Source organism: Mytilus galloprovincialis, chromosome 4, assembly GCF_965363235.1.
Source record: "Mytilus galloprovincialis chromosome 4, xbMytGall1.hap1.1, whole genome shotgun sequence".
In the NCBI taxonomy this organism is placed as follows: Eukaryota; Metazoa; Mollusca; class Bivalvia; order Mytilida; family Mytilidae; genus Mytilus; species Mytilus galloprovincialis.
In genome coordinates this window covers 97,274,277-97,301,391 of record NC_134841.1, presented here as the reverse complement: position 1 = coordinate 97,301,391, position 27,115 = coordinate 97,274,277, and the positions used below count along the sequence as shown (strand labels likewise).

General features: G+C 33.3%; 1 protein-coding gene and 2 pseudogenes across 1 annotated transcript; all 3 read left to right on the top strand.

Moving 5' to 3' along the window:
- The first annotated feature begins 312 nt into the window (after positions 1-312).
- On the top strand, positions 313-14,163 carry LOC143073797 (ADP-ribosylhydrolase ARH1-like; annotated as a pseudogene).
- A 4,907-nt stretch (positions 14,164-19,070) lies between these two features.
- Positions 19,071-24,244, top strand: LOC143073541 (ADP-ribosylhydrolase ARH1-like). Its single transcript, XM_076249179.1, has 2 exons — positions 19,071-19,398; positions 22,926-24,244. The coding sequence occupies exons 1-2, from the start codon at positions 19,171-19,173 to the stop codon at positions 23,853-23,855; spliced, it is 1,158 nt and encodes a 385-aa protein (XP_076105294.1). The 5' UTR covers positions 19,071-19,170; the 3' UTR covers positions 23,856-24,244.
- On the top strand, positions 23,883-26,293 carry LOC143073796 (ADP-ribosylhydrolase ARH1 pseudogene; annotated as a pseudogene).
- The last annotated feature ends 822 nt before the right edge of the window (positions 26,294-27,115 follow it).

The window sequence follows — 27,115 nt, the reverse complement described above, 5'->3', positions numbered from 1 at the left end:
TCCCTTAAACAATGAGCGCTGACACGTAGTTGTGTAATGTTACTTCATATATTGGTGGTAAGATTGGTTTCAAGACAGAAGGGAACAATTATTCAGAACAAAAAATATCACTGAAAAACATCAGTTTAATGTCCACAGCCCCAGATTTTGTTATTTGTAGCTGAGAGTCAGATTGATGAATATAATATCTTATTAGACTATTTTTAAACACTTATCTGTCAAATCTTTTGTTTCATGTTTAAATAGTTCAAATATTTTATTTATTTGCTGTAATGTCTATATTTAGAAGCAGAAGTAGTATCTGCTATTAAAATGGCACCTCCAATATTGGAGAGATGTGTTGCTGCAATGGTATTGAGTGGCGTAGGTGACGCAATGGGATACACAAATGGAAATTGGGAATTCTGTCAATCGGGGATCGCGATTCAAAAGGAAGCCGAAGAGTTGGGGGAATTTAATGTAGATCAAAAGAAATAGGCAATAAATAAATCTATCATCCTTATATATATCAAACATCTAATATATATGTAACACTCAGAATCGTGTCCTTCCCCCCAAACGTGTCCGATTCCCCCAAACGTGTCTACTTCGACGTCACTGAACTGGAAAACATGTCTAGTTGTAAAACAGCGTCAAAGCTTGTCATTTGTATAAATGCAGAAACGTGTCCATTTTTAGAAAACACCCAAACGTGCCTAATCCCCCAACTGTGTCCATATCTTTTTTTACTGGAATTATCATTCGTGTCAATATCATAAATACGTAAAGATATTAAATCAGACACCTCATGTAAGTAGAATGTCCCATTCTTTGTGCATTTCTAACTGAAGTCATTAAACTATCGTTTTTTACTAACTCTTATTTTTTTAAAGATTAAAATCCAAACAAGTGTTAACCCCGAATAACCGTAAAAATTAGGCCCAATCCTACAATCCCGGTTAGATAAAAGAACCTATCTACAGTATAAAAAAGAAGATGTGGTATGATTGCCAATGAGACAACTCTTCACAAGTGACCAAATGACGCATAAATTAACAGATACTAGTATAGATAACCGTACAGCCTTCAACAATAGTAAACAAGTAATTCACCAGTAAAAGAATTATATATATGTTTGCTCAAAATGCGCATGAAATACTTGCAACTGGACAATAATCAATTTCAGTCAAAAGTCAATTCATGTGTTACAGATTAAATTTGCAATACTTTTTATTCTTATGATTAACAACTGGCATTGAACAAACTAATTCTAATGAATGACCACTTTATCAACTGTGTCCCCCATCACAAAATTGCCGTAAACGTTATTGATTTTGGACATGCATGTATTAGCGCTAAAAGACGTGAGACGTTCTGGCGTGTAATAATGGACACGTTTTGGCGAATAACAATTATTGGACACGTTTGGGGGTTATGAAATCGGACACGTTTGGGGAATATTGAATATTACGGACACGTTTGGGGAGAACAGACACGTTTGGGGGAATCGGACACGTTTGGGGGGAAGGACACGTTTGGGAGTGTTACATATACATTTGTGTATTCAATTATGAGATCAAATATTTGTATACTAAGTTGTATATTTATGGTTGTATATTGATGGGTATGTATAATTATGTTAGACAGATGTTGAAAGGTAATGTGATCAATTTGATTGACAGTTTAGGAGGTGGGGCATTGTAATTAAAGGTCTATCTTGTCTCTGATTGTTTGTTGATAATGACAGTTGTCAATCATACTAGTACTGTATCAATACCCAATACCTAATCAAAATGGTTTTTTTTAAAAGCCTGCACGTCAACACCCCTTAATGACATAAATTTTTGAATGAACTGCTCCAAAAATATGCCCATTTTGTCAGATTATATGTGTATTATGTGCACATGCATGAGAACTATATGGAACTATATTTCAGTGTGAATACATTTAGTAATAGTAGCTAACCTGTCGTTTTGTTGGGGAGACCAGTGCCTAAGTAAAGATTTAGAACAAGTTCTAATCTTTCCAAAAAGTAAAATAACAAAAATACCAAACTCTGAGGAAAATTAAAAACAGAATTGAAAGTCCCTATTCAAATTGCAAATTCAAACGCTCAAACAGATCAAGCAAATGAATAACTAGTGTTTACAGAAGATTCAATCCAAATTATAACAAAGTTATTGATGTCTTCGGTATTTAAAGCAAGAAGCCATGTAAATGTTAACTGTCATGACTGTCTCTTACTAGTAAAATATATATATGTAAACATGATAAAGAACTGTGTTGTATTTAAACTGTCTATTCTGGCAACAGTACACAGGTACTATATATATATACTTTATTGGAACTATATACTTAACTTATAATCAATTTACATTTTTAAGGTAGCTAAGAACTGTATAGTATATAGAGCATGTAGTAGCTGTTAATCAGAAGTTAATTATTCATCATCATCATGAACAAAGACCGTGCATTCTTAGCCACTTATAAAAAGTTCTAAAACCTTAACATTTACAACAGAAGTACATACCGTGCGTGCATTCTTAGCCACTCATAAAAAGTTCTACAACCTTAACATTTACAACAGAAGTAATCACTAAATCAGTTTATTACCACGGGCATTTCTTAGTTCTTGAGTCATAGTGTTTTAATTGATGCCAGACTGTACATACTGTACTGTAATATAATTAGCAGTGGTTGTAAGGTGTTTCATGTACAGTCAGTCAGAATGCTTAAAAAATTTCAAAAATTACTTCATTATATAATGAACACAACAGGAAACTTTTGATTTTCAATGTTTAAATGCTGTTTGTGACAGTATAATTGTCAATTAGATCAAACCAGTGTATTGCACTGTCAATTAGATCAAACCAGTGTATTGCACTGTCAAAATATGAGCTGATATGTCGTGAATATAAAATTTTGAACAAAAGTACTTGCATATAAATCTCAATTTTAATAACAAGAACCATAACTATTAACTTGTACTTTAGTACTTTACTACAAGGCCATTTCTACATTGTATTAACCACAGCAATACCTACATGTATGTCCTATAGAATAAAACAAATGTGAAAATAAATTCTATTACACTATTGCAACAGCTACCTCTACAGTGTTGTCTCTCTTGTAGTAAGTCTGAATAACATGTAAATAATGCTATGCTGATGGACCAAAAATCAGATTAGCAATTTTTATCTATCAGAGTAAACACTACAATAAATAGCACTCTTGTGGAGGGAGACCAGCAATTATCAATGGAATAGTCTTCAAGGTTTTATCTATCAGAGTAAACACTACAATAAATAGCACTCTTGTGGAAGGAGACCAGCAATTATCAATGGAATAGTCTTCAAGGTTTTATCTATCAGAGTAAACACTACAATAAATAGCACTCTTGTGGAAGGAGACCAGCAATTATCAATGGAATTGTTTTCAAGGTTTTATCTATCAGAGTAAACACTACAATAAATAGCACTCTTGTGGAAGGAGACCAGCAATTATCAATGGAATAGTCTTCAAGGTTTTCTCTATCAGAGTAAACACTACAATAAATAGCACTCTTGTGGAAGGAGACCAGCAATTATCAATGGAATTGTTTTCAAGGTTTTATCTATCAGAGTAAACACTACAATAAATAGCACTCTTGTGGAAGGAGACCAGCAATTATCAATGGAATAGTCTTCAAGGTTTTCTCTATCAGAGTAAACACTACAATAAATAGCACTCTTGTGGAAGGAGACCAGCAATTATCAATGGAATTGTTTTCAAGGTTTTCTCTATCAGAGTAAACACTACAATAAATAGCACTCTTGTGGAAGGAGACCAGCAATTATCAATGGAATTGTTTTCAAGGTTTTATCTATCAGAGTAAACACTACAATAAATAGCACTCTTGTGGAAGGAGACCAGCAATTATCAATGGAATAGTCTTCAAGGTTTTCTCTATCAGAGTAAACACTACAATAAATAGCACTCTTGTGGAAGGAGACCAGCAATTATCAATGGAATTGTTTTCAAGGTTTTATCTATCAGAGTAAACACTACAATAAATAGCACTCTTGTGGAAGGAGACCAGCAATTATCAATGGAATAGTCTTCAAGGTTTTCTCTATCAGAGTAAACACTACAATAAATAGCACTCTTATGGAGGGAGACCAGCAATTATCAATGGCATAGTCTTCAAGGGAGGGCATCTTGATACAGAATACAATATCTTATGGAGGGAACCCAGCAGTAATCAATGGAATAGTCTTCAAGGGAGGGCATCTTGTTACAGAATAGAATATTCAAAACATCCTCATTCAAACACTGACACAGCCAGAAATTCCTACCTAATTAATTTAATTTCCATATGAAATTCTTCTGACTGGTTTTAATAATGAAAGTAAAAGATTCTGATAAGTTAATTACTTACATTACATATGTTACCCCTTGAGATTAAGATTATAGGATTAATGGTAAATCTTTTGACTTATTTTAGATATTTACACTTATTTCTAAGATGTGACTGAATGATGTCAATATCCTGCATGTACATGTATCTAGTTTCTTCTTTACATGGGGTCAAATAATTGAAAGACCCCCATCCTAAATCATAGAAATCAATGATATTCCATTAACATAATCTCTCACATTGGTGTAAATTAGATACAACCAATGCAATACGCTATTAAGGACCATTTGGGCATACTTAATGCCTAGCTAGCTACTATTCACAGATTTATATTTAAATTAAGCCAGAATTGTGTTAACTATCCACGAGCTATCACAGCTGTAATACTACATGTACAAATGTATATTTATAAATATAAATAACATGAAAAATTTCATACGTAATAAATTTGCCACCCTGCGTACTAGATAGCAAAAATTAAAGACGGAAAATGCATGAAATACTTGTTTTAACCAATATGAATAATTACATTTTGTGGATTTAAACATCAAATTAATACTTTTAAAAGCATTTCCCATAGTCTTCTACTAATTTTGATGTTTCACAGATACATGTACAGGTACAAACAGTCTGTATCTGTGAAACATCAAAATTAGAAGAGACTATGGGAAATGATGTTTATAAACAGTGGCTTGCAACATTAACAGAGGTTATGTCTATTACAATGTAGCAATGCATGATTTTTTTTATTCTTATGTACTTGGTTGTTTTGTCAGGACTCAGATAAAAAGGAAAGCAAAGAATTTTGTATGATTTGTTCCTGTGAATCAGTATGTTCTATAAGTGAAGGGATTTGTCTTGGAACTTAATTTCGCTGCTATGTACTGTGACTACTGTACATGTCAGTTGCTTTCTAATGGTTTGACCAGTTAACGTTTGTCTAATAAAATTCACTGGACACCCCTGGAAATTAACATAGCTCTTTTGTCCACACATTTCTGTACATGTACATGTAGTTTAGTTGACCACTGTAATGTTGTTCATAGATATCATAAGAGCTGTCTTACATGTATGTTCATGTGTTATACACATTTTTGCAATATTGTAAAGAACATAGGCAGAAGATGAACATCAGAATTTCTGATCCATGCTTTACATTTTCATCACATATGTATTATTAGACTGAATTTGTGTGAGCCACATAGAAAAAGGAAAATACATGTAGCCAGCACGGACAGCGATACCAATGGACAAACCATGACACTGACAGATAAAGTAAGCTTGAACAGAAACATTCAGACAGTAAAAATTTAAAAATTCATCAAGTGATACTATTTAGAAGGAAATTTTCAAAGGATTTTGCTGTAAATTCTTTTCTATGTTTTTTTAGAGATTCAATCTGGAATATGTACATTCATTAAATGTGATTTTATTTTTCATATGCATATGATTTAAAGAACTGATTTATTTTATTCAGAGAAAATTTAGTTCTGTGTAAAATGTCAAATCTAAGTATTTCTTTTTAACCACTACCTCTCACTTCCTGTACATATAGTACAAATGTACATCTTGTTTCATTTCTATCACCATTATTCAATATACATGTAGCAATACACAACGAAAAAACAAATTACAGAAATAGCATTAAGCAGTGTATTATTTCCTATTACAGCTGATTTGTTTTTCCTAACAATTCTTTAAAATTTTCTATATATAATAGCTAATTCATTGAAGCAATTTGAAAGGTTGTGTCAATAAGACTTAACATTGGCTTACAAATCTAATACTAAAATATAGTTTTGATTCTATAATGTTATCATTATGCCACCTATTTTTTCTGGGAAAATAAACTTGCAAACAAACAAAGACATGAAAGATATTAAACAAAAGTTTGAAAGTAGTGTACAACAGAAAGAACAAAAGGTTGATAAGTGTTATAAGAGGCTCACCAATGATCTGTTGAAAGGCCAAGTGAGCTAAAGAAATTAAACAAACCTGAAATGCTGATCTATTAAAACCCTATAAAACAAACAAAACAAACCTGAAAAGTTGATCTGAAACTCTAAAAAACAAACATAATACACAAATGAATGCATGCTGATCACTTTTTAAACAATTTATATACATTGTACATGTACAAATGTACATGTATGCAAATGCGATTCATACATTTTAAAGTACAATGATTGATTGGTAAGTAATTAATGTGGTGTCAGCCTACATGTATGATGGCTAAAGGCGCTAAAGTAAAATAATTTAATAAACATGTATACAACATGAACATATCCATCAAATTGTAGGTTGTATATCAACCATCATGGCATGCCATCTTGAATAAAACACTTTTTAATAAGATTGACATAATTATATAAAAGAAATATAAACCTTATAAACACAGGAATCATGAAATCAATACAGCCCGATCCACTTGACCACTGCTTTACTTTTTTTTCCTCCAAATTTCGAGTCTCAATAATATGCTGATAATTTTTCAAAGGAGTAGGTCCGGTAAGGACTGATTTTGGCCTCAAATTTCAGGTTCATCACACGTAAGATTTTGACCACTTTTTAAACACTTAAGTGTCTATTTCATTTGAATCAATTAATGTATGTGAAAGATTTTAACTGATTTAGTCATTAAAAACAACCCGATTCAAGCTCAAATATGAAAAATCTACCAAATATGCCGAAAAATGTCACTTTTCAGATGATTTTAGTAAAAAGTGAAAGTGGCCGCATCCGTGTTCATCCTCAACCTTTATATATGTTATGTATTATCATAAAATACAACTTACATTTCAATATTAAGGATGAACACGAATGCGGCCACTTTCGTTACACACGAAAACTGTCTAAAATTTAACTAAAATGCTAGAATTGTGAAGATTTCAGTAATTTAGCATGACTTAATGGTGCTAGTACCCGATATATGTGCATTGTATTGTCAAAAACAGCCCATAATTATGTAGGAGAAGCATGCAACTGTCCAATAAATAACTAAAAGTTTACATTTTAACAATTTTGTAAAACTGCTATATTTTGGGGCCAAAAAGGGGTCTTACGGGACCTACTCCTTTCCTATATTTAAAATTGTTCTTACTCTCATCAAATCAAATAGTACAGGTACCTTAAAATGTTAGTTTAGTTTTGTCAGATAATTCCATGAACTTTGATGACATTTGATACATATAAAATTACAAGTACCTGTTATTAGCTATAAACACTGATAATAAAAATCTTGAACATTTATAAATTAATATTTAATTTTGTAAATAATCAAATGAAATGATAAAAAAAAATTCTCTTCAAATACAATATAATGCTTAAATATTTCTATTTAAACTTTCCTTGAACCACCCATTTTATAAAATATTAATAAAGTATATATATATTTGGAATAGGATACAAAGCAAATTATACATAAATTATATGTGTATAATAATTACATAGTATTTCGACATGTAAAATTTACCATACCTTTTCTTCATGAAGCTCTGCAAGGGTTGGTCTGCTTTTGAGTGCATTTGTAGCAGAAAGTAAATTTCTGTAATGATCCACGTGTGGCAGAACTTCTGTTGTGTATTTTCCAAAAGTTTTATGATTAGTATTAGCATTGCATAGGCGGATCCAGGGGGGGGCCTGGGGGGCCCGGGCCCCCCCTTTCGTCGGAAAAATTTGGTTACTTATATAGGGAATCAGTGAGGCGTGACTAGAGCGGGCCCCCCTTAGGTCAGTCAGCGCCCCCCCCCCCCTTACAAGAAGTTCTGGATCCGCCACTGCATTGACAGATTGATATGTAGCAGTTGGACTTATCATATCAATATACACATTTATAGAATCCCTGTGAGAATCCTTGCGTTGATAACGGACTCCTCTATTTTCATTCTCTCTATCATCAATGGTGTCTTCTGCATCTGACTCAGCTTCTTTGTCTACAGGTTCCGCAAAATCAACCCTAGCCACTTGAAATCAAAGTATGATTTACCTTTGACCATAGGTGCGGTATCATTTCTTTACTTGGAAAGTAAATATGCTAAGTGAAATTTGTACGGGGAAGCCTATGATGACACTCTAGCTGGGATAGTCTCATTTATTATCTCGTGTATTATAATAATTGTGTTTATAATAATTAATACATATTTCCAGAAACATATATACTAATTTATTATGTATTTATATGTCTCTGATATTTCAGTATTGTATTTGATATAGACACAGTCGCTTGAATTTTAGTGATAAAAAATCAAAACAAATAAAAACAAAATAATGGTATAACGTATATATAGTAATAATCACTATTTTTTTTCTCCATATTTTTATCACTAAAATTCTAGTGCCTGTGATTTGTGTCTGTTTTATGAAATTTTTCAAAACTACATAGATTGTCGATATTTATTGACGTAAAGCTAAAATTGAGAATGGAAATGGGGAATGTGTCAAAGAGACAACAACCCGACCATAGAAAAAACAACAGCAGAAGGTCACCAACAAGTCTTCAATGTAGCGAGACATTCCCGCACCCGGGGGCGTCCTTCAGCAGACTACTATAACACATAATAGTCTCAGTGTACAGTAAAACATTGTTTTAGAAAACACGAAAAAATATATAGACCTATTAATCTACAAATACTCGAGACTACTATAGCCTGTGACTATTATAACCTAGGACAATTATACTAGTATAATAGTCCTAGCTAAAACACATGGTAGTCTCAGATATTACCAGCATTCGGTTGGATCCACTCCTTTGCCGGCGGGGTCAAATTTCTAAGTCTGAAAAGGGCTACAGGCCACCGATGAGACTGATTGAATTGGTGATTTCTTACATAAACATACATGTTTTACATTGTCATTTCGGGGCCTTGTTATAGCTGACTATGCGGTATGGGCTTTGCTAATTGTTGAAGGACGTACAGTGCTTGTTAATTTCTGTGTCATTTTGGTCTCATGTGGTCGAGAGTTGTCTCATTGGCAATCATACCCCACCTCCTTTATATATTGTCTTATACTAGATGAAAACAAAACAAGAAATGTGTTATAACATGTAGAGTTGTCTATGTACCCTTCCCAAATTTTTGACCGCATATAGAAATATTGTCATCTCATGATTATCTTCCAACGATAGAAAAATCCATGAATGCCAAAGTGGGGAGGGAGTCCGTTTGACTGTGAACTGAGGTCGTCGCGATAAATTCGCAGCAACGTCCGGTCAGAATGAGGACATCCTATGCCTGGTGTAGAGTCTGAGAGAGTGTCAATCTCTTTGCACGTTAATACCAATCGCAATAACCTATAAGGGGTCCATAAGTGATCTGTTGTAAGGCAAAATGTCTGCCCATAGCCAATATACCCTCATTTTCATGTGGCATTCCAAATGTCCCGCCAATCATCCAGGTCGATCCTCATTTGCAGGATCTTCATACTGTATTTATTGTGATTATGTTCTCGTCCTTAACGTGAAATACTTGCCACTGGATGTGAAGCAAACAACAGCCAATCAATCATCCATAATCATGATTACACAAGAAAGACACCAGTCGACCACATGACTGCATCACAGGCACTTCTCTGGGAAATAAATCTTTATATAACATATGAATAAGAATGATATTTTTGTTATAATACTTTGTCGATTTTAGACGTTCAATCAACATGATCAATGTTTACAGAAATTCAAACTTTTTATCTGTTTTTAAAATTACCAAATCTGAAAACAAATCAAATAAAAAAACACAACAAAAATCTAAGAATGTGTTGCCTTTTTTTTTTCTTATTCTTTTTTACCGCTAGCACCTTTCTTTAATATCTTTATATATTTTCATAAATATTTAAAATTTCAGAGTGAGCGTCCGAAACTTTCACAAGTTAAATCGGTCTTATGTATTATGGGGATCCTTTAATAAAAGAAAAAGCCTTTAATTTTAAAATATGCGTTACTATAGAGAATTATAGATATACGGGTTGTGAACTTCACAGTGGATTGACTTCTGTAAAGACTGACTAGAATTGTGGTAGACACTACATTAAAATATTTATTTTCTATAAAATTATGTTAAACAGTCGTGAAGCGGGAACACTACATGAACAGTGTAACATAAAGGTCTGTTTTTTTTTTAATGTGTGTTTTGTCTAATGGCTTTGATAGCATTAAATTTACCATATCATGTATATCTAAAGTTCAAAGACCCAATTTTAACCTTCCATAAATGGTAACAAAAATTTGGCGGTAATTTCAAATTAAATCTATACTCTGGTTTGCATACATGAGTCTAACATTTATAAACTATTGTGTATAAACAATTTCCGGGCGATATTTCAGATCATGAAGCCTATCGAACTGTTTTTATTATGATAGCAGTGAAAAACCGTGGTGGATCCAGATATTTTCATAAGTGGGGTCCGACTGACTGACTGCCTAAGAGGGGCCCCTATCCATTCATGCTCCAGTAATACCCTATATAATAATTTGTTTCGCACAAAGGGAGTGGTGCCTGTCCTTACTAAATCTGCCTCTGATAAATGATATTTCTATATACTAGTAATCGAATAATAAACAAAGGAGTTATATGTAAAAAAACTTTTTCTATTCAATATTCGTTATTTTTTGTCCTTAATTTTCCAAATTCATAATGTGGGTTTTTTTTCTCAATTTTCTTAATCATAAAAAGCTTCTGCCAAAGTCTCATAAATTTTTTTAATAAATTGACCACAGTAATTAATATCTCAGTATTTTTTTTAAAACTTTAACCCCAGAGGTTTATTCATGTCACTATTACAAAGACAAATGTTAAAATTCGAACTTGAAATAGAGATACACGAAAGCGCCATGTCTGTTTTACTCAATCGAGGTTTATGCAACAATTAAAATCATAAAATTTGGAAAAAGGCATCGCCAAATCTATTTCTCTATTTAGGAAAAACTGTGTTGATTGATAAAATAATAACTCAAGCTATTTCCAAAATCAACAAGTGTATTTTTCAAGAATGTTGGGAGTAAATTTTTCCAAACTCTGATCGTTGGATGTTTAATTTCATAAGACTGTGCGCTGCTTAATATGTAGTGAATGAGAGATATTTCTTTAAAACTGAATCGAAAACTATTTATTTATTTGAACAATCTTTCAATATTTATTTTTCAGATGATTTGTGTGTGTTGACCGGAACGTCATAGGTGGCAAACAATAGGTTAGTTTGTTTGGATCCACTTATAGGACCATCACAAAGGAATAATTATATACAAATCTATAAGGTTGGTTCACTTTTGACCTTTAAACTTTATTTAGACATTAGTCAAATTGCTTGGACACATGATCTGTATTTTAATCAGATTACGTAATTGTGGTTAGTAGGTGCTTCAGAGATGATACCGTTTGTGATATATATAATATATACCAATGTCACCAGTGTTCATATAAACTTTGACTGCTTGGAAATACAAATCATGTGTCCAAGCTTTGCCAACTTTGAAAAGAAAAAAGAAAGACTATACAAATGATCTGCATTTTATTCAGATTGGTTTGGAAAAGAATATTGATCATTTGTTTTTGTATATTAATAACATTAATTGGGATATATTTTCATTTCCGGTAAAAAAAATATATAAGGAAATCAAAATACACTCTGTTTTATATTATGTCTTGTGTTAATGCAAAGTGAAGAATCCATACTGGAATCCAAATATACAACACAACGAGTATGTAATAGATATGTAAAGCGACTTAAGTCAGTTTTGCGAATATAGAAATACAGCACGCTAACAAGGGTCAAATGAAAAATGACCTAGAGTGCAGTGCGTACTTTTCAGCTAGAATTATAAAAAATAATTTCATAATGCATTATTCATTACTAAAATTCAATAATGAATAATAAACTATTTTATTTTATATTTTTGCACATTGAAAAGACCGCCCTTTAGCGCGTTCATGTATGCTTTTTTTAATGTTTGAATGCCGACGGTTATATAACCCGATATAAACACAAACAAAAATATAAATAGAGAGTGAACTCGTGCAATTGGATTTTTCTAGGTCTGTTTGATTTGATATTATAGATAAAATTATGTTTATCATCGTGTGTACCTGTATAAGAATAGTTGTGTGCACCGAATCAGTCAATCAAGTGGTTACCTTTGTTTTACTTTCAATGTTGACATTAGTTTCGTTTTAATAACCGAACACGTCTAATTTATGCGTAGCCCATCTCTAACTATTGGGTTGAAATGAAGGTCACATGAATACGGGTTCAATGAGATCGAATAATTCACTTGCAAGTGAATACTCTAACTATTGGGTTAAAATCAAGGTCACATGAATACGGGTTCAATGAGATCGAATTTTCACATGCAAGTGAATAATTCGTCGATGATTTTTCTTAGCTTATTTTGACAATTTTTAGCAAAACTGGCTGCTAAAGGGAATTATAATTCAACTTTTTCACTTTCAATTATGATTTAAAGTTAAAGTTATATAACTAACCAACGGTAGTTTGATGAAAATATTTAAGTTTTTGCATTCTTTCACTTAGGAAATACAAAAAAAACATGCGTCACATTACGTTTCTTTATTGCCCTGGTAATGTGTTGAAGAACATTTCTCCGTTTCTTTATACCACTTTTCATTATAATCCACGATTGCCCTGACGCCCTTTTAAGACTGTTTGGGCCGTATGAGTTTCTTGTAGCCTTACAGTTAGTTCTTTTCAAAGATAACGCGAATTTTATTTTTTGACTAGTTTACAATTGATATATTTGTAATGCAGAATTATTTTGCTAAATATCTATAGAATGCAGTAGTTAAAACCCAATTCTTTCACTTAATATATGTTAGTGTTATTTAGGGGAGAGCCAACCTGTACATATCAATGGAAAACTGGTGATGAAATTATCTCCAATCGAAATTTACAATGTAAGGACATCATTGAGTGTAATTTCACAAGAAAAACTGCTTTTATTGGTTTTTGAAGAGTTATATACATATGGAAAAAATATAATTTTAAGTTATCATTTACCCATGTCATGGGTAAATAAAGTTTTCAAAAAAAGAAACCTTTTGTTGGTATGCCCTGATATGTGTTAAACAACTTGATACGTTGGAGAAAGTTCCAAGCGGCCATATACGATATGGAATAAACACCTCCTGGTTCCACAACATTGGGAGGATGTAAGAAATTAAAACCAAATGAAAAGAAAGGTAATCAAATGCCTTGCAATCCGCATGGGGTTCCTTGTGGGGCAGCGATGAGAGCAATGTGCATCGACCTATGATATCCAAACTCCAAGGATCTATAATAGACTTGATAGCAGATGGAATTGAGATTGGACGCATGACACATCATCTTCCGACAGGATTTCTAGGAATTTTGACAGCGGCATTGTTTACTTACGATGCTATTCAAGGCAAAGTGATAGAACAGCGGGGAGCAGCTTGATTGAAACTTTAGCATTGGCTCTTAGTTATGTACAGAAAAATGGACATGCTGTTGAAGAAAACATAGGATCATTGAGTTATACCGAAACATCTTGGACTAATTATCTTGTAGAAAGAAATATTTTGTTTGGTAAAGGTTGTCCTACGTTTCCAGAAAATTATGATGTCGAAGCGCGTAATAAATTTTACGAGTCTGTAAACTTTTTGGGATGGGGTGAATCTAGCGGACATGATGTTGCAATGAGTTCATACGATGCTTTGTAAAAGATCAGGCGACGACTGGATTGAAATCTGTAAGAGAGGTATTTTGCATGGTGGTGACAATGATAGGGTGTAATGCCAGGCTGTTGGTTGGGTTTTTAGGTAATCCGAGTAACCACTACGATAACCTTAAAAATATTAAAAAAATAAACTTCTTGTAAATGTGAGAATAAAACTTCTTCAAGCAAGTTAAAGCAAAAGATAACATTATTTTTTTAATGAAAGTTTTAAAGCAACACAATCATGAACGTTAGATGAGTCATGTTGGTCAGATATCTGACCTCAGCCTTATTTCATGAATCAGTGAACAAGGTTAAGTTTTCGTGGTCAGATCCATATATCAGATATTATATGCAATAGGTCTACTTTATTTAGTGTATGGAATAATTGTAAGATGTAAATGTCCAACTGGCATCTGAACTTGACCTCATTTACATGGTTAAGTTTTTGTGTTTTGATCTTGTTGTCTAATACTATATGCAATAGATCAACTATATTTGGCGTATAGATATTTTATACGATGTATATTTCAGTCTGGCAGATTTTATTTGACCTTGACCCCATTTTCATGGTTCAGTGTTATTTATAGTGTTTTGGACTGTTTTCCTTAAACTATAAGCAATAGGTCAACTATATTTCATGTTTCGAATGATCGTAAGGTGTACATGTACAACTAGCAGGTGTCATCTGACCTTGACCTCATATTGGTTCAGTGAATAAAGTTAATTTTTTGTGTTTTGGTCTTTTTATACGACTGCAAAAATTGAAAAATGTTTGGTCGTATATTGGTATCACGTTGGCGTCGTCGTCTGCGTCGTCGTCGTCGTCCGAATACTTTTCGTTTTCGCACTCTAACTTTAGTAAAAGTGAATAGAAATCTATGAAAATTTAACACAAGGTTTATGACCACAAAAGGAAGGGTGGGATTGGTTTTGGGAGTTTTGGTCCCAACGTTTTAGGAATTAGGGGCCAAAAAGGGCCCAAATAAGCATTTTCTTGGTTTTCGCACTATAACTTTAGTTTAAGTAAATAGAAATCAATGAAATTTAAACACAAGGTTTATGACCACAAAAGAAAGGTTGACATTGATTTTGGGAGTTGAGGTCCGAACGGTTTAGGAGTAAGGGGCCAAAAAGGGGCCCAAATAAGCATTTTTCTTGGTTTTCGCACCATAACTTTAGTATATAAGTAAATAGAAATCTATGAAATTTTGACACAAGGTTTATGACCATAAAAGGAAGGTTGGGATTGATTTTGGGAGTTTTGGTCCCAACAGTTTAGGAATAAGGGGCCCAAAGGGTCTAAAATTAAACTTTGTTTGATTTCATCAAAAATTGAATAATTGGGGTTCTTTCATATGCCAAATCTAACTGTGTATGTAGATTCTTAATTTTTGGTCCCGTTTTCAAATTGGTCTACATTAAAGTCCAAAGGGTCCAAAATTAAACTAAGTTTGATTTTAACAAAACTTGAATTCTTGGGCTTCTTTGATATGCTGAATCTAAACATGTACTTAGATTATGGGCCCAGTTTTCAAGTTGGTCCAAATCAGGATCCAAAATTATCATATTAAGTATTGTGCAATAGCAAGAAATTTTCAATTGCACAGTATTCAGCAATAGCAAGAAATCTTCAATTGCACAGTATTGTGCAATAGCAAAAAATTTTCAATTGCACAGTATTGCGCAATAACAAGAAATCTTCAATTGCACAGTATTGTGCAATGGCAAGTATTTTCAATTGCACAGTATTGTGCAATGGCAAGTATTTTCAATTGCACACTTTTGCGCAATAGCAAGAAATATCTTTTTGCACAATATTGCGAAATAGCAAGAAATTTTCAATTGGAGTTATCTTTCTTTGTCCAGAATAGTAGTTGAATCAACTTAAATCATTGTTTTATACAATATACAATGTATATTCACTTTTACTACCAACTGATAAATTAAAACAATCTTTACCATTCAGTGATAACAAGCACTTTTTTTACATTTTAATATTTTATGATGTATTTAAATGAGTAGTTATTGTTAGGGGCCATTAGAAATTGAATTGAGATCAGTTTTGAAATAAGGGAAAGGGGGATGTGAAAAAAAATTGGGGGGTGGGGTCAATTTTTCTCATTACAGATTTCATAAATAAAAAGAATATTTCTTCAAACATTTTTTTGAGAGGATTAATAGTCAACAGCATAGTGAACTGCTCAAAGGCACAAAAAAAATAAGTTCATTAGACCACATTCATTCTGTGTCAGAAACCTATGCTGTGTCAACTATTTAATCACAATCCAAATTTAGAGCTGAATCCAGCTTGAATGTTGTGTCCATACTTGCACCAACCGTTCAGGGTTCAACATCTGCGGTCGTATAAAGCTGCGCCCTGCGGAGCATCTGTTTTTTTTCTTTCTATTTCTACAAGCTATAGGTCAATTACATTTAGTGTTTGGAATGATTGTAAGGTGTTTATGTCTATCTTAACGGTATCATCTTACCTTGACCTCATTTGCATGGTTCATTGAACAATATTAAATTGTGATAAAGTTTGTTTCTTAGATACTATTAACAACAGGTCAACTATATTTAACACATAGAATAATTGTAAGGTGTACACGTCTGTCTGGCATGGTTCATCTGACCTTGATCTCATTTTCATGATTCATAGGTCAAGGTTAAATTTTCCTGGTTTAGTTTGTTTCTTAGAAACTATAAGCAATAGGTCAACTATGTGCATAGAAGGATTGTAAGGTGTACACGTATTTTCGGTTTGGATCATCTGACCGTGGCCTCATTTTCTTGGATCATGTTCAGTTTATGTGATACTTGTAGTAAAGCTTTATGTTAAGGACTAGACTGTATCAACATTACTAGTAAATCAATGATCAGTAAAGATGTGAGACATTTCAGGGTGTGCACTCTTGTATTTTTTGGTCTTTTGGAAAATGATGTTTGTGCAGGATTTATACCCCTGCATGCACACGTATAAAAAATGCGGTTTTAATCCAACGCAATCACAGGTTTCAACGTTGTTTGTCCGGTTGATAAAATCTGTCGTAGAGTTGATCAGAGTTGTCACTGGTTCATGCGCAGCGGCCTTGTAATATAATTATTTCTGTGACTGCATTCTACATTAATTTGCCACGGTAAGACCCTCTTCAATAAATAATTCAGCTGATCAGTAATATTTAATATCAATGCCTTATATATCATGTACTAACTGACACTGTGTTACGACGCTAGATAAAAACTGACGAGGATAGGTAGCACTTGGCCGTCGCAAGCTTGATTTTATGTCGAGTATAGTCCGACCGACAGTACACCCCTTGCCAAATTGTGCGTTATACCCTCATTTCCCAATAGCATCCCGAATGTTTTATCCACCATTCCAATGCATACTGACCCTCTATTGTAGGAGTATATGGACCTACATATTATATTTGTTGTTAATTTATTATATTCCTGAACATAAATGAAATACTTGCCACTGAAGGTTAAGTAAACAACCAATGATCTTCACAAAATCCTTTCGTATTGTATTCTTTTTCATTTGTGCTTTCACTGACTGGTTTTTATGTCAATCCCTGTTAAGGATTATGTACCCTTGTGTTGATTCAATGCTAAACATATGGAAATTTTATAGAAAATCCACAGCCTTTGCCCTTGTGCTCTCATATTTGGAAATTTGGTGACTGATAGATATAGGATTATTGCATGCAGTGCTAGCATTGATTTCCTTAAAACAAATTTATTAATTTAGTTATTGGTTAAAATAAATATAAATATGGACCATATCAAGTTCACCTTTTAGGGTGCGCTCGACGTTTGTGACTCAACATGAGGTGTTTTGAAATTTGCAGGTTGCTTAGAACTTTTTGTAAAAAATAAAGGCCAGCACATCATAGAAAAGCAAATGAGTAATCTATGTTTCAAATTTTATAACAAAAATCTCTGTATTGAAGGCTGTGCATTTTCTATAAAAATTTGGTTTAGATTTCCACAAAGTCCTCTTTTTCTTTTAAATGCAACGAAAGAGTTAATAATAATGCGTTGCAACAAGTTTCCCCTCGGTATATGTACAAAATGGCCTATCTCTATTATTCATTATATCTGTAGTTTTGATACTATTAAAGTTTGAAAAGTTCGTACAAAAATGGCTACAGAAGGGGTCAATTCAAACAAACGTATAAGTGTCGAAAATATTATTTTCTTGAGTGTAGTACCGGCATACAGTATAATATAACCACCCTCCATTACTTACTTTAGTGGAACACTCTTTTGCTCAGTTGATAGAGCAGTATCCTACTGAGTTAGGGAGCTACCATTTGATTTTTATGGGGGGGGGGGGGGGGGGGGGGCTAGGATGAAAAATTTTGTCCTGCATTTTTTTTTAAGCTGTAATATCTGTCCTGCCTTTTTATTTTTCACTCTGTTCGGTCCTGCTTTTTTTTAAAAAGTTTATCCTGACTTTTTATTACCTAAATTGTAGTCCTGAAATATTTTTTTTGCAAGTGTCTCATCCTGCCTATTTTTTCAAATTTCACCCTAGCCCTCCCATAAAAATCAAATGGTAGCTCCCTTAGGTTGCTCGCAATCTAATTAAAATTAAATTCTTTAATTGCTCCCGTTCTAATATGTGGCGCATCAAGGATCAGGATCCCTTGATGCCGACATATCAGAACGGGAGGAATTAAAGGATTTAATTTTAATTAGATTGGGGGGGTCTCGAGATCGAATCCCGGTGGTTTTGGAAGGCAAAGCCGGTCAAATCAAGTCTAACGTTAATCTAATTTAATTGATGCCGCTGCTGGACATTTCCTTGAATGCCAACATTTTTTCATATGATCTGTAAACATTGAAGAAAGTCAAAAACAATGGAAAAACGCAGAAAAAAGCGGTTCTATTTTAAAAATAATTAAATTATAAGATTTAAAATGCCCCTTTCTGTCTATCGTTAACATTTGGTTTTTAAGCTATAATGTGAGAGAGTAAGGGAAATAACCGAAAAGTATTATCTAACGTAAACAAAATAAAACAGAAAGTAGAAATACCCATTCGTAAAGGCAGCCGTTGCTAATGCCTATATTTAGAAGCAGAATTAGTATCTGCCATTAAAATGGCAACTCCAGCAATATTGGAAAGATATGTTGCCGCGATGGTGTTGAGTGGTGTAGGTGACGCGATGGGATATAAAAATGGAAGTTGGGAAACCTGTCATTCGGGGATCGCAATTCACCAGGAAGCCGAAGAATTGGGAGGAATTGAAAAGTTGGGGATAAAGTTACCGAATTGGATGGTCAGCGATGACACTGTTTTACATTTGGCAACAGCCGAAGCTTATATGGTATTTATCATTTTATTTATCTGTCTTAAGACTTTAAATTATTAATTTAGAGTTGCGTATTGTTATTGGGGAAAGACGGCTTCAAGCCGTCAATTCCCTAATGGGGTTGGCCAGAGTATCATTCCCTCACGTCAATCATTTTGTTTTGATAGTTTGGAAACCCCCTCAAAATGTCATACTGAAATTGATGACAAGGAGAACAGATTGACTTTAGGGAGCTACCATTTGATTTTTATGGGGGGGCTAGGATGAAATTTGAAAAAAATAGGCAGGACAGGAGTTTTGAGTAAAAAAAAAAGGCAGGATGAGACAATTGCCAAAAAAAAAAGTCAGGACGACAATTTTGGTAAAAAAAAGTCAGGATAAACTAAAAAAAAAAAAGCAGGACCAAACAGAGTGAAAAAAAAAAAGGCAGGACAGAGTTTACAGCTAAAAAAAAATGCAGGACAAAATTTTTCATCCTAGCCCCCCCATAAAAATCAAATGGTAGCTCCCTTAAATACATTTTTTTACACATTTCCCTTCTGTTTCTCATGAAATTATCGTATATTGAGCTTTCCCTTACACTATATACGTTTCTTTTACAGTCCGAAAAAATCAGTATTACGAAATATTCTAAATATATCTAACCTAGCGACGTCATTGTTGGAATGCCACACTACACAGGGATATCCTTTATTCAGGTTTTATTCATTATAAAAATCATTCACAGTATTTGTATACTAATTTAAAATCCGTATTTGTTAAATATAAACCTAATGATGTTTGCTGTAGTGTAGATAATCCACACACCAACATGCAATGCTTTAATCTGATGCTATAATCAGATAATATGTAGGTCAACTTTCGCGGTAAACGATGTCAATGGAGATACATGAGATTGGGGAGAGAAACGGCAGTTTTCATTGTTTCTGTAAAGTTCTGTGTTTAGAATCTTCCTCCAATTCTAGAGCACCTCAATTGATGAGTAATTTTACACTAAAATGAAAGTTAATGTATATGAACACTAAAAATGTCACATTAAGTAAATGTTTCTGAACATTCAAAATGTGACATTTAGAATATGATAAGTAGTCTTATATATATATAAAAAAAATATGTACCAACATAATTATTGAAATGGTTAAAAAGAAATAAAAAAAAAATGTTGCTTTTTGTAGTTTATACCTATTGAGATTGGGGAGAGCAACTGCAGTTTTCATTCTTTATGTAAAGTTATGTTTTTAGAATCTTTCTCCAATTAAGGAGCACCTCAATTGATGAGTAATTACCCACTAAAATGAAAGTTAATGTATATGAACACTAAAAATGTCACATTAAGTATATATATGATAAGTAGTCATCAATTAAAAAATAATTTTGCGTACCAACATAATTATTGTAGTGGTCATTTTTTTATTTTCATTTTTTTTTAAATATTGCTTTTTGTAGTTTAAACGTTGATTAATATTTTTTTATACAATGGGTTCGGAAAGGGATAATTAAATTTCCATAGAATTAGAGAAAGTACACACAGACACTTGTCTCAGAATTTTTTTCCCTATATACCTTTATATAAGTTAACAACTTACAAGGTATATATAAGGTATATAGGAAATGTTTTTCTGAGACAAGTGCCAGCCCTGTGAAAGTACACTATAAAATATAATATATATAACCAGTCTAAAAGGGTACATCACCAAAAATAACAATAAAATGAACAAATTAATGTAACTATAAAAAGAAAGTGTACATTTTATCGTCATGCACCAAAAAATACCGTTAACGTCATTTGGCAAGCATATTAACCGTTATTCGTCATGAGTCTGACTCATGAAGGTACCCCATTACCACCCTCATTTATTGAACCGCAAAAAATCCGGACTATTTTAGCAACGTTTTCATTGTACGATGACCCTAAACCATCAATCTAAATAAAATATTGATCTCTGATTACGTTATACTAATCAGAGATCAATATTTTAATTAGATTGCTAAACCATTTGACTCATATCAGAAGGGGATTTTCACCTATATAAATATCTTTCATCTGGAAACCATTTTTTTTCAACCCAAAACATCAGTTTTAATAACAGTCAATTTGAAATTTGAACCACTGCAAGGAAAACAAAAACAAAAAACCCGTCTTTCACACCCATTTATCATGGCTTCCATATATTTGCATATTAAGTTTCATTCTAATAAATCAAGCAAGGGAAACTATATTGAATCCGAAAACTACTTTTCCAAAATTCTTTAGTAATCTTGACCTATACTTATTGACATAAAATTTTCTAGGTTTCTTTCTCTTTAACCCCCAAAATATTTAGGAGCCAACATTTTGTAAGTTTAACTTTGCCAGCGTGAATTGTATTATTGCAGTTTTGTGAATAATTTACAAACATTTGTATCCTTTAAATCATGAAACACTAAAAACTGACAGCTGTTATTTTTGGTTTGATTAATCAAGAAAAAAGTCTCTCTATTTTGCATTGGATAAAACTTTGTTTGATTGAAGTAAATTATCACAATTAAACTTAGCTGACTGTCTAAGAGTTGCATGGGAAATAACAAGCAATATGCAATTTATTGGTTATAAATGTGTATGTACTTTTGAGACATTTTGTTTCACGTTTTCCAGATTTCCACAATTTGCTAAACCACAGTGTGATCCTCCAATGTGAATCTTTCTCTGCTGTTTATTGTCAGATCACTTTCACTTTTTGTATGACAATTAGTTTTCACTGTACAGTTCGAACTTTTTGTTATTTATTCATATATTTTCCTTGTCTTAGTAGGAACTTAGTGAGATCGATCTATACATATGAATAAAATCCGCCATTGAGAAGACACGACGACGACAGGCTCTTGAGCCATATAAATTATTGATGGCCTCTCTTTTGACTTACTCTTACTGGTATTTTGAATACTTACACAAATCGTTGCCTTTAACAAAATTAATGCAATATTGCTTTTACATACGTGGCTTAAATTTCTTAACGTGATATAGGGGTCGTATTATTAGTATTACTATTTATACATGCAGGTGTCAATTGTTTTTTATAGCTGTTTATACAATAGTCGTTAATGGTCTCTGTTAGATAGTTCTCTGATTGGCAAAGTCGTATGTATGGCATACCCCAAAGTTTTATTTCATATTAACCAATCTAATCTAACCTAACTTATCTTTAAACCCCCTTTGTAGAGGAACCATAATTTCCTATGTAGAACAGGTGCTCTCTTTATGTACAGTGGCTCAAAACAATTTTAATGTGCCCGTCCCATGCCATTCCACGTTGAAATGAATGAATAACTACTTGTCAATAGATCAAATTCAAAGTTGTTTTATATGAACAAGTTACACATGTAAACAAACATTCAAATAAGAAGAATTAACTATTTGTGTCGCCAAACATAAAAATACAACATAGATATTCCCTTATTTGGTTGGTTAAATATTTCCAGATGCTAATTGACTTGGTCCAGCTGTATATAGAACTTTACGATCTGTTATGTTGCTTTGTTAAAGTTGTTTTGGTAATTTACAGGAAACTAAAGACACAAAAGACAAAGAAACTTTATATAAGTATATTGCAGAAAAATACAAACAAGGTATGATGGACATGAGTGGAAGAGCACCTGGCCCAACAACGATGAACTCTTGCCATATGCTGAAACCTGCAAGAGAAAAGGGATATGAAATTCCATTCAATCCGCGAGGTGGTGGATGTGGCGCTGCGATGCGGGCAATGTGTATTGGTCTTAGATATCCGAAGCCAGATCAACTATCCGATTTGATCGCCGATAGCATAGAATCCGGACGTATGACTCATCACCACCCAACGGGATTTCTAGGAGGTTTAGCTGCCGCTTTGTTTACATCATACGCTATACAGAACAAACCAGTATGGCAGTGGGGTTTGGGTTTAATGGACACCCTACCTCTTGCTCGTAAGTACATCCAGGAGAGGGGTCACGCGGTTAATGAGAATTTAAAAGAATGGGGATATTTTGAAAATGCATGGAAAAATTATTTAGAAACACGAAACATTACATCTGGGAAAACTCGACCGAAATTCCCCTCAGAGTATGGAATCAAAGAACGTGATAAATTTTACAAATCTGTAAGTTTTTCTGGTTGTGGTGGGGCTAGTGGACATGATGCTCCAATGATTGCATATGATGCTATGCTCGGCTCGGGTGATAGTTGGATTGAAATATGTAAAAGAGGTATTTTACATTCTGGAGATAACGACAGCACAGGAGTTATGGCAGGATGCTGGTTTGGAGCAATGTATGGATTTTTGGGAGTTCCCAATAATCACCATAAAAAACTTGAATACAGAAAACGTCTAGAAAAGGCAGGAGAAAAGCTTTACAAAATGACACATTCAGGTAAAGAACAACAATCATCGAGCATATCATGTCAAACAGAGGGTCATGACAAAACTGAGACTTGTAGTGATTCAAACCAATAAATTCCTTTAGCTTCCCATGATCAAAAAATGTCTGAGACATTAAGTAAATAAAATGAGGTAAGAGATACAAATAGTGAAACTGTAGAAGGCGGAACACCCGAATCTAATGACAGTGAACATATTGAAGTACGAGACGGCAACGCAGAACCAGTTGAGGTTGGCGCAGACAGTTCAAAACAATCAACTACCCAGGATACAGAAAAGAAAGTAACAGAAAAAGTGACAACTAATGTTTGACGCACTGTCTGGAATTTTTATACAAGTATATTTTTTTTATTCAACCAAATACACCATATGTATTCTTATCATTCAATTATACTCTTTAACCTTTGGAATATAGGTAATATCTGTATTTGCTGTGAAAAATAAATTGATTTAGATATACAAAACAGTAAAATTACAAAAATACCAAACTCCATGTAAAATTCAAAATGTAAAGTCCCTAATCAAATGGCAAAATCGAAATCTCAAAGACAAACACATCAAACGAATGGATAACAACTGTAATATTCCTGACTTGGTATAGACATTTATTTATGTAGAAAAAGGTGGATTAAACCTGGTTTTATATTTAGCTAAACCTCTCAATTGTATGACAGTCACATCAAATCCTATAATATAAACAAATATGTGTGAACAAAACAAACAGACATAATAGATAAAAATGTTTTTAAAAAAAAGGTGTAAAGCAGTCAAGTAAGCTAATTAAGATAAAGTAATGATATAAGTATCTTTTGTCTTAGAAGCTGTATGTTCAAGAAAATCTAAATAAACATACAAAATAGTATAATAATTGTACTTTTTATAGAATGTAGGATAACAAAAATACCAAACTCCATGTAAAATTCAAAAAGAAAAGTCTCTTATCAAATGGTAAAATCAAAAGCTCTAACACACCAAAACAAATTGAAAATAACTGTCACATTCCTGACTTGATACAACAGGCATTTCCTTGTGTAGAAAATGGTGGATTAATTATGATTTTATAACTAGACTAACCTCTCAATTGTAAGACAGTCGCACAAATTCCATTACTTTGACAACAATGTGTAAACAAAACAAACAGAGCTAGGGGCCAGCTGAAGCACGCCTCAGGGTGCGGGAGTTTCTCGCTGCATTGAAGACCTGTTGGTGACCTGCTGTTTTCTGTTCCATGCATGGTCGGGTTGTTGTCTCTTTGACACATTCCCCATTTCCATTCTCAATTTTAGACATAATATGTAAAAATGTCAAAAATTAGGGCACAGTAGTCAACATTGTGTTAAAATTTTAATCACTAAAAAACTGCGAGGTGGTGGATGTGGCGCTGCGATGCGGGCAATGTGTATTGGTCTTAGATATCCGAAGCCAGATCAACTATCCGATTTGATCGCCGATAGCATAGAATCCGGACGTATGACTCATCACCACCCAACGGGATTTCTAGGAGGTTTAGCTGCCGCTTTGTTTACATCATACGCTATACAGAACAAACCAGTATGGCAGTGGGGTTTGGGTTTAATGGACACCCTACCTCTTGCTCGTAAGTACATCCAGGAGAGGGGTCACGCGGTTAATGAGAATTTAAAAGAATGGGGATATTTTGAAAATGCATGGAAAAATTATTTAGAAACACGAAACATTACATCTGGGAAAACTCGACCGAAATTCCCCTCAGAGTATGGAATCAAAGAACGTGATAAATTTTACAAATCTGTAAGTTTTTCTGGTTGTGGTGGGGCTAGTGGACATGATGCTCCAATGATTGCATATGATGCTATGCTCGGCTCGGGTGATAGTTGGATTGAAATATGTAAAAGAGGTATTTTACATTCTGGAGATAACGACAGCACAGGAGTTATGGCAGGATGCTGGTTTGGAGCAATGTATGGATTTTTGGGAGTTCCCAATAATCACCATAAAAAACTTGAATACAGAAAACGTCTAGAAAAGGCAGGAGAAAAGCTTTACAAAATGACACATTCAGGTAAAGAACAACAATCATCGAGCATATCATGTCAAACAGAGGGTCATGACAAAACTGAGACTTGTAGTGATTCAAACCAACAAATTCCTTTAGCTTCCCATGATCAAAAAATGTCTGAGACATTAAGTAAATAAAATGAGGTAAGAGATACAAATAGTGAAACTGTAGAAGGCGGAACACCCGAATCTAATGACAGTGAACATATTGAAGTACGAGACGGCAACGCAGAACCAGTTGAGGTTGGCGCAGACAGTTCAAAACAATCAACTACCCAGGATACAGAAAAGAAAGTAACAGAAAAAGTGACAACTAATGTTTGACGCACTGTCTGGAATTTTTATACAAGTATATTTTTTTTATTCAACCAAATACACCATATGTATTCTTATCATTCAATTATACTCTTTAACCTTTGGAATATAGGTAATATCTGTATTTGCTGTGAAAAATAAATTGATTTAGATATACAAAACAGTAAAATTACAAAAATACCAAACTCCATGTAAAATTCAAAATGTAAAGTCCCTAATCAAATGGCAAAATCGAAATCTCAAAGACAAACACATCAAACGAATGGATAACAACTGTAATATTCCTGACTTGGTATAGACATTTATTTATGTAGAAAAAGGTGGATTAAACCTGGTTTTATATTTAGCTAAACCTCTCAATTGTATGACAGTCACATCAAATCCTATAATATAAACAAATATGTGTGAACAAAACAAACAGACATAATAGATAAAAATGTTTTTAAAAAAAAGGTGTACAGCAGTCAAGTAAGCTAATTAAGATAAAGTAATGATATAAGTATCTTTTGTCTTAGAAGCTGTATGTTCAAGAAAATCTAAATAAACATACAAAATAGTATAATAATTGTACTTTTTATAGAATGTAGGATAACAAAAATACCAAACTCCATGTAAAATTCAAAAAGAAAAGTCTCTTATCAAATGGTAAAATCAAAAGCTCTAACACACCAAAACAAATTGAAAATAACTGTCACATTCCTGACTTGATACAACAGGCATTTCCTTGTGTAGAAAATGGTGGATTAATTATGATTTTATAACTAGACTAACCTCTCAATTGTAAGACAGTCGCACAAATTCCATTACTTTGACAACAATGTGTAAACAAAACAAACAGAGCTAGGGGCCAGCTGAAGCACGCCTCAGGGTGCGGGAGTTTCTCGCTGCATTGAAGACCTGTTGGTGACCTGCTGTTTTCTGTTCCATGCATGGTCGGGTTGTTGTCTCTTTGACACATTCCCCATTTCCATTCTCAATTTTAG

What these genes read in the sequence shown, in the direction of transcription:
- LOC143073541 (XM_076249179.1), top strand. Translation starts at nt 19,171, where the DNA reads ATGGCAACTCCAGCAATATTGGAAAGATATGTTGCCGCGATGGTGTTG. An exon ending in CAACAGCCGAAGCTTATATG is followed by an intron (nt 19,399 to 22,925) that starts GTATTTATCATT and finishes GGTAATTTACAG; the next exon opens with GAAACTAAAGACACAAAAGA.